At 37.0% G+C, this 15829-nt stretch overlaps 1 protein-coding gene across 2 annotated transcripts in view; it reads right to left on the bottom strand.

The window, feature by feature from the left end:
* Positions 1-15829, bottom strand: part of FAM91A1 (family with sequence similarity 91 member A1) — a 42863-nt gene that overhangs the window by 8988 nt on the left and 18046 nt on the right. For both annotated transcript variants that reach the window (XM_059995160.1, XM_059995161.1), the window contains 9 exons: positions 15658-15773; positions 14698-14807; positions 14301-14387; positions 12129-12261; positions 8457-8605; positions 6993-7127; positions 6742-6855; positions 2560-2632; positions 426-575 (listed from right to left, as the gene is read on the bottom strand). In XM_059995160.1, coding sequence (XP_059851143.1) covers positions 426-575; positions 2560-2632; positions 6742-6855; positions 6993-7127; positions 8457-8605; positions 12129-12261; positions 14301-14387; positions 14698-14807; positions 15658-15773 — 1067 coding nt within the window. The remainder of the gene's footprint in view (positions 1-425; positions 576-2559; positions 2633-6741; positions 6856-6992; positions 7128-8456; positions 8606-12128; positions 12262-14300; positions 14388-14697; positions 14808-15657; positions 15774-15829) is intronic.

Below are 15829 nucleotides of genomic sequence, written 5' to 3'. Positions count from 1 at the left end.
GGCCTGCATAGCAAGACAATGGTGCCTTGATAGAAAGAGGAAAGCTGAAAGGGAAAAACTACTCATTCTAGTTTGAAAATAATTTTACAAAGAGACTAAGGTTTTGAAACCATCACCCCATAAAGGAACTTAATTTAAAGCCTATAAACATAAATACGACAGTAAAGGGCTAAAACCCAATAACCATTCTGTATTCCAACCCCAGGTCATCACTTCTTTACTTATGCTCTTAGTATTTTCTCCATTTGAACAACTGATATTTGTCCCAATGATGTCACAGAATATTTTCTCATCTTTCAGTGGAAAAACATTAAGTATTAAATAAGTCAACATCCCCACAAAGGTACCCATGCTTTTTAAATATTAAGCTTATGATAAACTCAGTACCAATTATCTTAATTCAAAGAACCCAGCTAGTGGCTAACCTCTCTCATCAGAAGCATCACTGAGTTTTCTGTTTGCAAGTTGGCTAGAAGCATTCAACATGGTGACATATCCACAAAAATGCTGCAAGTCCACTTTGTTCCTTAACATCTGCAATGCTTTATGAACACCCATATTGACACGCGTAAACTCTAAGAACAAAGAGTTGACATCACATTATAAGTAAATAGTTTTACAACAAAACACCAAAAACTTAAATATACTTTCTTCTTATTAAACAATTCTTAGAACTACTTTTATATTTTATCAAGATTGATTCCAATGAAGAAATATCTCTGGATGAAAAAGGATGCTGTACACATACAACATATTTACAGACTTCAGAAGGCAACTGATGTAGCAAAACAACTGACCTGCTAAGTAATCAAATAGGGCCAGTCAGTGGCAAATTCCCTAGCCTTCTCTTCGTAGTTCTATTCTGCCTCAAATACTTACTTAGTGGGTTTCTACCAGGAAATGCATTAAATACACATCATATTTTTTTTTAATTTAAGAAAAGTAAAAAGTATTCTTATTGAAACTAAAGCTAACTAAGTACTTGAAATTATATCCCTAATCAAATTATTTAAATATCAGCTCGTTCTCACAAATATGTGAACTTACAAAAGAGAAAGATGCTCTATAACCAAATATGAATATTCCTCTTTTTTAGAATTCGCACAGTAATCTCCAAAGGCAAGAGATTTCTTAATCAGTTCTTGAGATTTTGTGATTTTTAAGATCCTGCTGTCACTATCCTGTATCTTCTGGTGAACGATACATTTTTCCATAGAATTTATAAAGTATCAGAGAATTAACTAGCGAAGTTTAGTTGCAGAGAAATACTTATTTCTGAATAGGGGCTATTTTTTGGAAGAGAAAACTCTCTTCTCCAAATTTTGTACACATTTATTCACAACAGCCAAAAGAGAGCATTTAATTTCAAATGTGAGCCTTTTGCAGCCTAGCCATGTGGAAAAGAAAAAATACTTATAAAAATCTTCTTCCTTTTCCCTGCTTTGGGCGAGGAGGGTCATTAGTGACTAACATTTTAGAAGAAAAGTTCTTATATGAATTAAGTTAAATTACTTGAACGATTCCCTGCTCTCTAAAATTCCAAGCAATATTCTAAGAACAAGAACAACAGATTAGAGAATGAAAGTTTTGCATGGAGCAGGAAACACAAGTGCTATATAAATATACGTAAGTTTTAATCAGAGAGTATTTTTCTTTTGAATATACATACTTTCTTAATATTCAACAGAGGAAAGGTATATTTAAACGAAAGGAAGAATGATTTTGCATTTATAGAAATTCTCCAGGCATCTTTCATCAAATGTATTGTAGCTCACAATTCTAAAAAGAGATAACATTAAACAGGCTTTTCACCCTTGATTCGAACCCGCTAAATTTAGCTCAGACTTTGCTATTCACTCAAGTCCTCTCTAACAGGAAAAATAAAATGTAAAAAAAATTTTTAATTAATTAAAAAGTAAATTAGTGTTTTCTCATTTTCTCTACACAATGACTCTAGATTTGGGGCTTCTAATACTATAGCACAAACTTAAATCAAAACACATTGACCATTAATAAAAGTTTTTTTTAAAAAATTTGTTATTGTAAAAAAAAAATGCTGAAACAGGAAATACATGCAACTTCTCTGTAAACTGTAAGTTAGTATAGAAATGTTCATTAGTGTCCATAAAAGCCCCTGAAAAAAACCAGTATGTAACACTGGGGGGGAAAAAATCAACTTTCTAAGCGTAAAATCTTCCCTATGACTTGTCTTCTCCCCCAACCTCCAAATAAATAAACAATAAAAGGAAACTAAAAGGCCCAACATACATAAAACCTAGTCTTCCATCTACGTAGCTACCTACTTAGTCTCTTCATCGCCAAGACAGACTAGTATTCCTTCTAGGCCTAGGTCCTAAATGAGTCTTATTCTATTAGTTCTTTGTAGGAACAGGCACATGACAGAAAACTACCTTTTGCCAATACTCTTTAAAAGCAGAATAGTTTTAAGACCCTAGAACTTAAAAATTTTAAGAATTTACTTCCTGCTATGTTTCCACCAAATTGTGGACAAGATTAATCATAAAGAAGTCAAATGGATACAACTCAAAATTCAGGTACCTCCTCGTAGTTCTGTCTCATCAAATGGGAAAGGTATGTGGACAGTTTCTCCTATCCCATGCAAACCATGTCCCTAAACACGAAAAAACACAAGTTGAAAGGTATACGCGAAACCTGTATTTCCAATAGTAGACACTCAAACGATAAACAAGACTGTGCCTCGTGATGGTGTATTCCACATTAATACTCCATCAAAATGCTCTCAACAATTTTCTATTTTTCTCCAGCTCAGTAAAGACAATCTGAAGTCTATATTAACCTATTAAGGCAATGTGTATCAAATTGAGTGTATGGGCTAATGAAAAAACAGGTAAATCTGGTGTCAGCCAAGTGAAGCCTTAATGAGATCAAGTGCACTCACACAAGGGTCAGCTGCAGCGCTGAGAGAGAAAAGTGGTGGAGGATCCCCATGATAACCTGGCATGCCATGGATTAGGAATGTAAATCTCAAAACCCTGCACCGAATGACATATATTGAAAATTACTTGCTGCAACATCATAATTATATACGATCGGAAACAACCAAAATGCCTGTCAGTAGGGGACTGATTAAATAAATTAATGTATGTATTTTCAATGCAGCTGCAAAAAAGAGCAAGCTCTCTACAAAGTGAAATGGAAAGTTCCAACTGCTAAGTGGAAAAAGCATGGGGCATCTCAGTGTGTAACCGCTTGTACATGCATAAAGAAATTCTAGGGGCTTCCCTGGTGGCGCAGTGGTTGAAAGTCCGCCTGCAGATGCAGGGGACATGGGTTTGTGGGCCGGTCCGGGAAGATCCCACATGCCGCGGAGCGGCTGGGCCCGTGAGCCATGGCCGCTGAGCCTGCGCGTCCAGAGCCTGTGCTCCGCAACGGGAGAGGCCACAACAGTGAGAGGCCCGCGTACCACACACACACACACAAAAAAAGAAATTCTAGAAGGGTACAGCAAAAACTAATGTGGTTGTCTGATTTGGAGAAGAGTTAGGGAGTGGGCACTGGGTAGAGTGTTAGAAGGGCAGTGATACTTTTCTCTGTGCATCTTTTAATAGTGTTTTATTTTTGAATCATGTGAATTTACTATCAAAAGTTAAATTGAAAAAAATCTATGAGTCTAACCACGCCAGTCCCACATTACAAATAATAATTTACTTTCACCCATCACACTCAATTAGTGTTGTTCATTTAAATTTTGTTAGTTTTTCATATTTAATTCCTAAATTCACTTTGGCTTTGCAGTTGTGTAAGAATGATAAGCATGAGGAATTTAATTTTATGTTTACATGTATTTCAAATCGTTATAATAGAAAATTTAACACTGGGGATCTATACATTTTTTCCCTTTAAAAGAGACCCATACCTTATTCAAATTCAAGATACCGTGACATAAAAGAAAAAAAATAATTTCAGGGAAAAAAATCACATTCATTTATTTGGTTCATATAACAACTTGAATATATTTCTGACATCTTGCTTCTATTCCACTGATACATTTATGATTTCAACCCTAAACAAGATGGCTATTATAAAAGCATGGTTTTAATCAAAATCTTAATTTTGTTGTGTTTTAAGTTCCAGCAAGGTGAATTTTTCCATAAGATTTAATAAAAGAGGCATTCTTTTTTAGCAAAGGCAGAACTCCTTAACGACACTTTAAAACTCCTCTTACTCTTCTCCCACCACCACAGCGAACATTTTTTGAGATCTTCCGACGTGCTAAACAATGGTCTAAAGCATTTTTACGTAGATCATCCATTTCAGTCATTTTTCAACAACCGTATAAAGATAAGAACTGTTATCATCTCCAATTTGCAGGTGAAGTCACTGAAGTTCAAGGAGGTTATTTAACTTGCCCAACATTGCCAATAAGTGGTGGAATCAAGATGTGAATTCAGGCAGACTGACCCTTCAGTCCATGTCTAACCCACTCTACTGTGTATCTCCCCTCACCCCTACTTCATGTCTGCCCTGGCTGGCTAATGCATCGTCTCACGGTTTCTACTACCATCCACGTGCTGATGCTGACACTCAAGTCAATCTCTCCTGTTCAAGCTCTCATTTGAATTTCAGAATAATTTCAATTACCTCCTAAATATCTCCACCACCCAAATGTCCCACAGGCCCAAAACATACCACCTCATCTGCCCCCATAAACCGGCTCTGTGTGCTGTCATCATTCTTCCACTTTCAAAAGCCAAGTACCTCAGCAATCATTCTTCTTCTTCCCACAGCCATCTCAGACATCTGATCAATTCTATTTATTTTATATTTGTAATAATTCTTCCTTTTCATTCTTATTACCACTTCCGTGACCTAGGCTGTCCTCATCTCTTATCTGGTCTCCAACACTGAATCCTAATCCTGTCTTCTCCCACCCAGCCATTCTCAACAGTCTTCAGGCTGATCTTCCAAATCAAAACTGACCATGTTAATCCCCTGCTCAGCACCCTTTACTGGCTGCCATCAATCTAAAGGGGAAAGTCTAAGCACTACATTGGGACAGTTAAGGTCCACTACCGTCCAGGGCCTGCCTACTTCTCCAGACTCATCTCTGACCACCATTCCATCATACTTCAGCTCACCCCTCAAAATTACATAACAGCTTATAGGCCCTAGCACATGCTCCCACTTCGTATTCCTATTCATTTATTCAACAAACACTCACTGAGCAACTTCTACGAGTCAGGCACTATTTTTGGGCACCAGGGAAATAGTTATGAAGAAAAAGAAAAAAAAAATCTCTACCCAGAGATTTATTCATGCTGACCCCTCTGCCTGGCCTCGCTCTCCTCTAAATCAGCCTTTTCTATTTAGCCTGGGTCTCATTTTCTCTAAGGAGCTTTCCCTAAGCCTTTGTCCTTGTTCCAAGGCTAAAAAGATACTTCTCTTTAATGCTTGCACTGTATAACTCTCTTTAGCACTCAGCAAAAAAATGGAAGTGACTGCTTATGCAACTTTTCCCACCAGACTTTAAGTTTCTTGAAGACAGGGACCACATCTTATTTGTATATGCACATTAATTAGTACAGAATTACTAATTCTGTAAGGCAAGTACAATTGTTAGTTCAATGAATTAATGAAATCTTTACAAAGAGCCTATTACATACCAGAAAGTGTGCTACACACTTCATACACACCTTCTCATTTCATTCTCTCAACAATCCTAAGGCTAAAAATGCTTACCTTGGCATTAGCTGTCACTATTATTTTTTGTTGTTACACAGTAGATATTACCATCTCCATTTTGCAGATGGGAAACTAAGTATAAGAGGAGTATCTCTAAAATGTTACACACCACTTCACACCTGCTGGGGTGGCTACAATAAAAAAATCAGATAATACCAAGTGCTGGAGGGACTGTAAAATGGTGCAGTTCCTTAAATAGTTAAACAGAGTTACCATATGACTCAGCATTTCCACTCCTAGGGATACACTCAAAAGTAATGACAACATATCCACACAAAAACCTGTACACAAATGTTTATAACAGTGATTATTATTATTCGTAATAGCCAAAAGGTAGAAGCAATCCAAATGTCCATCAACTGATGAACGGATAAACAAAATGTGTTTCGTCGTACAGGGGATATTATTTGGCCATAAAAAGGAATGCAGTACTCATGCTACATGATGAACCTTGACAACAGGAAAGAAGCTAGTCACAAAAGACTACATATTATGTGATTCCATGTATCTGAAATGCCCCAAGCAGGCATTCTAGGGAGACAGCAAGTACATTAGTCTTGCTGGGGCGGTGTGGGGGGGGTGGTGGTGGTGGTGAACGTGGAATAGGGGAGTGAGAACTAAAGGTCCAGAAAAATGTTGTAAAATTGAGTATGGTGCTGACTGTAGACATCTGTGAATACTCTAAAACCACTGAATCACTGAATTCAATTGGGGAATATGGTATGTGAACTGCATCTCTATTCTAAGGCTACTATTAAAAAAAATAGGGCCACACAGGTAGCAAAAGATGAGGCTGAAACTCAAGGTTGGGTCTAACTTCAAAGCCTTTGCTGTTTCCACCACTCCCAAGCTGCTAGACAAAGGCCAAGACTAAAACACACATCTCTGTTTCCTTACATTTCAGTTTTACAAATGTCAAATTACTGATGTCTGATTGCGACTCAGCAGAAAGCTAGACAAATTATGATCTTTAAAATAAAAATCCAAAACTGACTGTTTCAAATAAGGTAACTGTACCTGAATCAAAACTGCCGAATGTGTTAGGGCATCGTTCAACATCGTGAGCACATTTGATGTAGGAACAACCCCAGGATCATGACCCCAAGAAGTTATTAGTAATCGATCATAACCCTATGGGAAAGAAATGAATAAAACACAGCATAGCATTTAGAAACAAACAAAGAAAATTAAGAAAGTTATCTATGATACTGCTTACCAGTTTCTATCGTCCTTAAAAATGATTTTTAAAAAAACCTCATTCAACATACCTGGAATATATCTGGCAGTTTTCGAAGTCTTGTACCTTTGGACAGCAAAAGAGATGGTGGTCCTTGCCTGGTGATATGGTAAATGTACAGTTTAAACCAGACAGAACTGACTTCTGGGATAGCTGGTCCAATATGCTAAAATCATAAAACAGGTAAGATAAAGTTGTAAATATTTATCTAAAGAAGCCAAATTTCACAAATGACCAAGTATATTCTTAAAGCTAATGCCTCATGTAAGTGTTAACTCCTATTATCTTTATGAAGATAAATTTTAAAGGATCCATTCAAACAGTTTCAAACTTACACTGGAATTGAGAAAGCATGGCTTATCACTGCAATTAAGAGAATGGACTCTGGAGTAGATGGCCTAAGTCTGAATCTTGGCTTCATCCCCTCAGCCCTATCACCTAAGGTTACTTAAGCGCTCTTGTGCCTCATTTTGCTCATCTGTAACATGGTAACAAAATACTTATCTCTTAAGGACATTGTTAAAGGTTTAAAATAGTACCTGGCAGCACATAACAAGCTCTGTATCAAAGTGTTAGTTATTACAATCATTAATAATTTTTCTCAAAAGGGACTATGTATCCTTCCATCCATCTTACCATTCATCCATTCATTCAGTTCATGGATTCCTACTATGACCAGAGGCTGTGTTAAAGAACAGAAGGAAGTGTGTGTGTGTGTGTGTGTGTGTGTGTGCGCGCGCGTGTGTTTGGGGGGGGGGCTGCAAATCTACAATCACTCCTGCTTAACAGAGGACAAAACTGGGGTAAGGGGGGAGTGGGCGCACTGAGGCAGCTAGATCAGCACAGGCAACAAAATCATCCTGGTACAAGAATCCCTTCCTTTCTTCTACACCATTAAACCTAGCACATCTAGGAAACCAAGAAGGATGTAGCACTGAAGAACAGAGCACAAAGCTCACTCTTTGAAAATGGTACATGTCACAATGGCCTTGCTAAGTATACAAACAAACGCAACTGATCTATTTTTAAAAAGTAAAAGACCAGCAATCATTTTCACGATTTTACAGATAACTAGAGTTCTAGCTTTCAAGCATAATCTTTTCTTTTCAGCTTATTTAGCATCACAGCCCCACTTCCAAAATATTTCATTTTTCCTAATTAAATTTATCTTATCCCTCAAGGTAATCCAGGTTTCCTTCTCAGAGCAGCCAAAAACATTTTCTTTAAAATCCTGCATTCAAGAAGAAAATTTTAACTGAATGTGTCACTAGTCAATAGATAATACATATATAAAATGTACCAATTATACCTCACAAACTGAACATAACATTTTACAACAGCAAAAAAATACAAAACTGCTTTCTGAGTTGATGATGTTAATATCTGGTTATCTACAAATTGAGAATTAATACAATAAGACTGATAAACCTCTCCTTCAAGTCGCCATGAGGAAGGATGAAATGGCAGCAGAGTGAGCTTCCCAGTGAGTCTTTACCTGAGGGGTGCAGCTGCTGACAGGCCGGATTTCATTGGTGAGAGGAGCCATGGAAACAAGCAGTGTGTAATTTTTGTTTAGAACTCTGCTGCAAGTTGCAGGGTCCAACCCAAGAAGGCTTTCACAGCGCAAGAGATCCAGAGGAAAACCTGAATTATGATCAACCACATACATAGAATGAAAGACTGACAATGTGAAAAAAAAAGAGTCTAAGATGAAACACTGATACCTGCCTTGAGATTTAAATTTTTTTAATAAGGTAGAATATCTCTATTAAAAAGCACTTTAGGGCTTCCCTGGTGGCGCAGTGGTTGAGAGTCCGCCTGACGATGCAGGGGACGCGGGTTCGTGCCCTGGTCCGGGAGGATCCCACATGCCGTGGAGCGGCTGGGCCCGTGGGCCATGGCTGCTGAGCCTGCGTGTCCGGAGCCTGTGCTCCGCGACAGGAGAGGCCGCAGCAGTGAGAGGCCCGCGTACCGGGAAAAAATTTTTAAAAAATAAAATAAATAAATAAAGCACTTTATTTCCTAGGAGACCAATAAGACTCTTTAAGACTTAAAGCTGAAAGTCTTTATTCTACTGGTGTTTCTTCAGGCTAACCTTATACTTTAAAAATGTTTGCTTTATCTTACTTCCTCTCCATCATGGCAGTGGCATCTTATGAAAGCCTAAGTGCCATGGGAAAGCTGTATCCTTCCCTCCCCCAATTTTCAATCTCCATAAAAACTTTGCAGCCAAGTTCTGAATTGACCAGAAGGGCAAGAATTCCTCATTTAGAAACATGTGCCTAAACTGTAGTCCATAAAGCAGGAACTCACTTAGCATGCAACTGATTTTAAGTGTTCCCATTCTTAATCCTTCTGGAAAATACCAGTCCTACTGCTCTCTAAAAAGATAAAGGGAATTTGGAGGGTCTGTCTGCGTCTGGCCTCTCAGAGATAAACAAGGGGAGTGCCTGTGATCTTAACTAAGTTATATGAGAAAGGGTGGGTCCTTGCAGTAAGCCCTTTTCTGAAACACAAAAGAGTTAGAAGCTTCAGGTAAAACTCAACATTGTCAATGCCAAGTATAGAAAATATTTAATGAATACTAGGATATGGAAGGAAGTCTAAAGAGTTGATGGTGGTTAAAACAAAGTTTTTACAACTGTGATTGCTTTTCTACAGATGAGGTTTAATTTCTAAACATTTCATAGTACTAGACTGACAAATTACAAACAGTGGCTTTAAGGTCTCACTTGTACTGATCCTAGGGAAAAGAGATCTTTTTTAAAGACAAAGATACCTGGAAAAAAAAATTATGCTTAGAAATAATGAAAAAAAGTTAGACCACACATTGTTTCTGTTTTTTAAGCAGTGCCTCATGCTGTCTAAAACCAAAAGATTACTAAGAAACTAGTCTTTTTCACACATATCAGAGGTTTGTTTCTATGACAGTATCAGAAGACTTTTTGCTTTACAGTGAATACCAAGTACTACATGATACACTCAAACTACAAATTACTAGTGACGTAAAAAAAAATTCTTGCTACTCAAAACAAGATGCTTAAACACCAATACTATAGAATTTCTTGTTTAAAAACGAGTAAGTTATCACTCCTGGCACCTACAGAAAGTTACCTTTCTCAACATGGAGAATATTAAGCCCTAATGCCCTAAAAAGTTATTCTTTATCTGGAATGAATGACCTTCTTTTCTATGAATCTAGAATGGTACTAGTTATACGCCATTATAAGAAAAATTGAGAAACAGTCACTTAAATCATCTGTGTTCTGTGGTTCTAATGAGGAGCCCCAGTTAAGAAAGGCTGGTTAAAAGAATGAAACTTCATAAACAATTGCCCATTTGGTCTCATGGGGAGGGAGGAGTTAATCACATTTTAACTTTGGAGCCATATCAATTATTCTAAGCTCCAGAAATAGTCAACTATTAAACATACCTTAAAGGTTAGAATTATACTTTACTTTCACACAGGATAGGTTTAGGTTTACCATTTAACTTAGTTGATGATACACAGACTATTCATGGTGAAAAACAAAGTTTAGCCCAACCTATTAAACAACAAATTGTTGATGAATAAATCAATAAAAACCTTAGTGTTCAAGAGAAGATGATGTAAGGAACAGAGCAAAGGAAAAAAATTCAAGAGACATGGATTCAAGTCCCAGCTCTTCCATTTACTAACTATATGGGTTTTAATGACTAAATGGGCAGGAGATTTAACCAAGATAAGCTTCAATTTCTTTACCTATAAATTGAGTTACCCCTGGCTGGTCACTAGCACTAATATTCTTGCACTCTATGACTGGCAGTAAAAGATGGCTATAACAGAATAGTTCAAATATTCTAACCCATTATCTCGATAAGTCACTAAAAAGTCCCAGAAATTCCAGGATTTGTACATCCAGAGACATATTTAAGACTGTGCCACTCACTGTTAGGTCACAAGATCTAATATTTGGTAACCAAAAAATGGTTACTATCAACAAATGCTTATCAATAAGTGCTTCAGACTCTTGGTGTTTGGTGATTTAATATTCTCAGTTTCAACTGTTTATGAATAACCTCAGAAAGAGCTCCAGCATGGAAGCATTTGTAATACTGCTAAAGCACAACTCTGAACCAAACACCCCAAGGCTGAAGAAGTGAGTCACTAGGTACTAAGTGTGTCTAACCTCACTCAGCTAAACTACCCAGCATCTTTGTCCTCTCCTCTGCAACAACTCTTGTAAAGTGACAAGTGATTCTGCCCTAAATTTTTTTAGTTGAGCTGAAAAGAAAGCCAGATGCTGATGAAAGCAGTAGAATGAAAATGGATATGACTAAGAAAATGATGGCTCTTGGCCAGAAAACAGAACTTTTAGGTAAATGAAAGAATAAGTGAAATTAAATGTGATACTGGTGCTAAGAATTCAGTGTCCCAAAATGCAACTCCTGTGAATGTCCGAAGACTTCACAATGTAATTACATTCACAGTGTAATGCTCTTACACTGGTGCCCAAGCTGTTGCATCTTTTTAAAAACACACACTCCTGGGCGCCATTCCACAATTTAGGAGCTAATACCATCAGTTCAACTAAAGTTCGGGAACCCCTTTCCACCACGAAACTGAGAGAGCACACCAGGGCAAGAGCCACATTAGAGTTCATCAATAGATTAAAACTGCTTCCATTTCTTTCTTTAACTCTTTGAAATGAGGTTATCTGTTCCCTTTTTTATTCTTCAAAGTAAAATACTTTAGTAACTATTATAGCAGCATTTGAATAGGAAGACCCTGTTTATTATCTTTATATAACGAATCTTTCATTCTTGATATTTCATGCTTCCTAAATAAATTTTGGCATTTGTCCATCTCTCAAAACAAATGCCTATTCTATATCCCATCAGCTACTTAAACAAATTAACACTCCAACTCTTTTTGTAGGTAACTAAACAAATTTAGGTACTACAAAAAGTCAGTGGCACATAAAAGAGGAGAAACAGTAAAACAAGGTAAGGAACAGCTGACGAGTAAAGAAATTCACAGAACAAGCCAACAGTTATAAATTCAATGTGCTATCTACACAAAATGTTTTAAATAAGTGATGATTAAATAAGTGAGCATGACCTGTTTAACTTCTTAGAAAGAAGTTCCACAGGATCATGTCTTCAAAATCAAGTATTTTTATCATACCATAATTGGGTTGGTCTGGCTGTGCAGTTTGTGCAACTAGATCTTTATTATGACGCAGAAACAATATTGTGTTTCTCAGAGTGAGTGCATGATCAAAGTATCTCTGTGCTTCTCCTTCACCAGTGCTCTGAACCTAAACCAAGAGAAAACAAATTTTGCAACAAAAACCACTCTCATGCCATTCATTCTAGTATATAACCATACAGTAGAGATATTAAGATATTTAAAATCAGTAAATCAAAAATTTGCCCAGGCGGTTTTGAAACAAATATTAACCCCAATCGTGGTTGGGCTTCCATGTGACTATACCTTTGAAGATGACAGAAATTACCCCAGCAAGTAAAACCAACAACTTCAGCAACGAAGTAATGCTGAATTGTACCATTATACGTTGTATGTTCCATATATGATTCAAATAAGGTGCTTTAAAAACTCCAAGATGTATATATTCTGTTTCATCCAGAAAAGTACTCCAATCCATGGTCACCAATTATGCCATTATCTTATCACCCTGTTCACAACTTTGCAAGGAACAATGGCATACGTGATTCAACACAGCTGTTCAACACTGCTGAACATACAGCTTAAAATCACTCAACAAGGATTCACTGAGTCCCTATTATGTGCTATGACCTCTCTAGGATGTAAGGAGAGAGTGGCGGACAAAACTCCTGCCTTCACTGGCTTTACAGGTATGCTCTTCTGACACTGAGTCAGTCACCTGTTTAATATGTAAAAACATACACATTCCAGAAACACCACAAAAAACAGAAGGAAAGGTCTACAGGGGGAAATAACGAAATTAGATTTGCATGAAATTAATAAGATCAACTGATTAATCAAGATGAAGCTTAAAAAAATAGCTAAGAAACTATTTTTAAAAACTAAACTTCAGGGCTTCCCTGGTGGCGCAGTGGTTGAGAGTCCGCCTGCCGATGTAGGGGACACAGGTACGTGCCCCGGTCCGGGATGATCCCACATGCCGCGGAGCGCCTGGGCCCGTGAGCCATGGTCGCTGAGCCTGCGCATACAGAGCCTGTGCTCCACAACGGGAGAGGCCACAACAGTGAGAGGGCTGCGTACCGCAAAAACAAACAAACAAAAAAACTAAACTAAACTTCAGACTAAAGGGCTTTCCCAAGAATGACTATGTGGTAGAAAAGAATACAGATATATAAAGTGTAAAAGGGATCTTCCAATTTGCTATACATGATAAAACACTAGTTGAGGTGAGAAAAATAAAAATCAGGAAAACACGTTAAAATGTGCTAAATATAAAAAATTTACTGGCAAAAGATGATACACAATAAGATATAGGGTTAAACAAGATATTAAAAGTATTGAGGAAATAATAAAAATATGAAGATAAAAGATAAAGAGACAAATTAATAACAAGGATTATCTCGGGCACTAAAAAAGTAAAAATCCTATGGAGAAGGGGGAGTGGAAAAAAATGTTATGGTAAGTCTCTTTTCTGAGATGTAAAGGAAGTACAAAATCATAAAAAATTCTCTAAACATACATGAGTTCACCACTAAAGCACAAAAGTTACCAAAATTATTAGTCAAAGAATAGATTAGGCACACAAACTGCTTGCATAAAGAAGTGCAGAGAGCAGAATAAAATATCCAGGGAATGAAAAACACCAAAAGGGCAATCAAGATTTAGAGCTAAGGAAAACTAGGTTGTATTCATGAGGAAAAAGACAGTTAAGAACAAATATGGCTGAAGTCTTCAAGATGCTAAAAGCGGTAGTGAGAGTGGACATAAACACGATACCCAGGGACACTGTTCCAGATTTAAGATAAGTGGAACAAAAACTTCAAATAAAATTGCTTAAGAGTAGATCTTAGAGTCATACTGAAAAAAAAAGTTAAAGGCTACTTTAGAAAAGTGCAATTTAAAAAATTACACATAGACTTAAGATTTCTTCATTATATCAAATTATGCTAACAGCTTAGATGAGGTAGACAAATCACTGTTTTTAAATCACAAAATTCATTCATCCGCTCAATATGTTTAAGCCTAAATGCCTGCCATGGTATTACAGTGCAATGAGGTAGCAGTGAACAAGAATATACGAAAAATCTACATAATCAATAACTGATGTTTTATCAAGCAGGAGAAGATTGCAAATGCCTTGACATCCCATAATAAGCTATCTAGATTTACCTTTTCTAGTTCTATAAGAAAGCTGTCCAGAGACTCATCTGAGAGTTTGCCAACTTCGAACATTGTGACTGCATGGCTTTTCAAGTTCTGCAATAAAGAAACAAAACTAAAATGTACCTTATTTGAGCCTATTATTAAGAAGTTGTAGTTTTCCCTTAGATTTATATTACGCTTTCCAATACATTTAAACTTAAGGGTGGGTGAGGAGCTGATTTTTCTAATAACAAAAGTAGCCCTCACTAAAAAGTTCCGACATTCCTCTAAGGAATATAAGACAAAGGCAGCTGCATTTTCCGGAAAAAATCTAGTACTTAAAAAAAGATATAAAAGCACTGAATTATTTTATATCTAATATTTATTTTAAACATTTTCGTATTTAAACAAGAATGTGACTTACTGGTGAAAGGTTTCCCATCATTAAAAAGGCAGTAAGAGTTGAGTCAAACAGGAATGCAATACGCTTTGTATATCCTGTAGACAAACTCAAACTGCTTATACTGGCTGTGTCTGTTGGGGGAAAAAAAATCATAGTTTAAAAATCAAGTAAGTGAAAACTGTTCTTTGCTTATCATTTGGAATGAGAAAGTATTTCATTTCAGCTTCATTTAATAATCAGAAAGTACATAATATAGGTAACACTGTAGTCACAAGAGGTCCCAATCCCACCTATCTCCAACAGAGATAAAAAAAGTTAAAGTTCAAAAAAAAAATTTTTTTTAAAGGCACTCACTTTTGTAGTAAATTTTTTGAAAACCAGTAATAAACCAAGACTTGATCACTGTCAGATCAATAAGACTACCTAGCCTAACCTCTACAGACAAGTCACCTGGCTCAGGTAACAGAGCTACTTAGGGTAGGAGCAGAAGCCCATGTTGTGTGCCCCTCTCCCCTCCCAACACAAAACCACGTGCAGCCCGCTTGTCCACTATGCTTTGCCTCCCTCTGTGCTTAGCCCAAGCAATGGCCTTCCTGCACTTGTCAGCTGGCACGCTCTTATTCATTCTCAACCCAAAAATCATCTTCTCCATGAAGGCTCCTAAACCTCTCTAGGCAGAAAGAGGGCTCTTCCCCTTTGCGCTCCACAAGCACCATAATGCTTCTCACACTGTGGTGGTTTTTATGGTTATACTCTCCAGACTTAGTTTTTGGAAGGAAACTACCATATTCTTGTCAATTTTATACCCCTAAGATCTACCACAAGGTCCAACATACGGGTAAGTACTCAAAGACTACTTTTGAATGACTGAAATCCAGAACAAACCACAAAATAATTGTAAGCCTGGAGAGTTTGCTTTATGAGTGTATGTGCAGACACATGGCTTATCTACAGACAGACTCAAACTGAGTTACTGCTAACCTGGATCTTCTTGACTATTTGTATCAGTGTCAGTAGCCGATGAAGCTTCTTGTACAGGACTCCTACTTTCCCCGCCATCCCATGATAGAAGCATCTTTTGTGGATCTAAAGTACTCCTATTAATGAAGAATACATTCACTTTTTAAAAATCATATAAATGATCATATATAAA

Source organism: Delphinus delphis, chromosome 17 (assembly GCF_949987515.2).
Source record: "Delphinus delphis chromosome 17, mDelDel1.2, whole genome shotgun sequence".
Lineage (NCBI taxonomy): Eukaryota > Metazoa > Chordata > Mammalia > Artiodactyla > Delphinidae > Delphinus > Delphinus delphis.
This window is presented reverse-complemented; position numbering and strand designations above follow the sequence as displayed.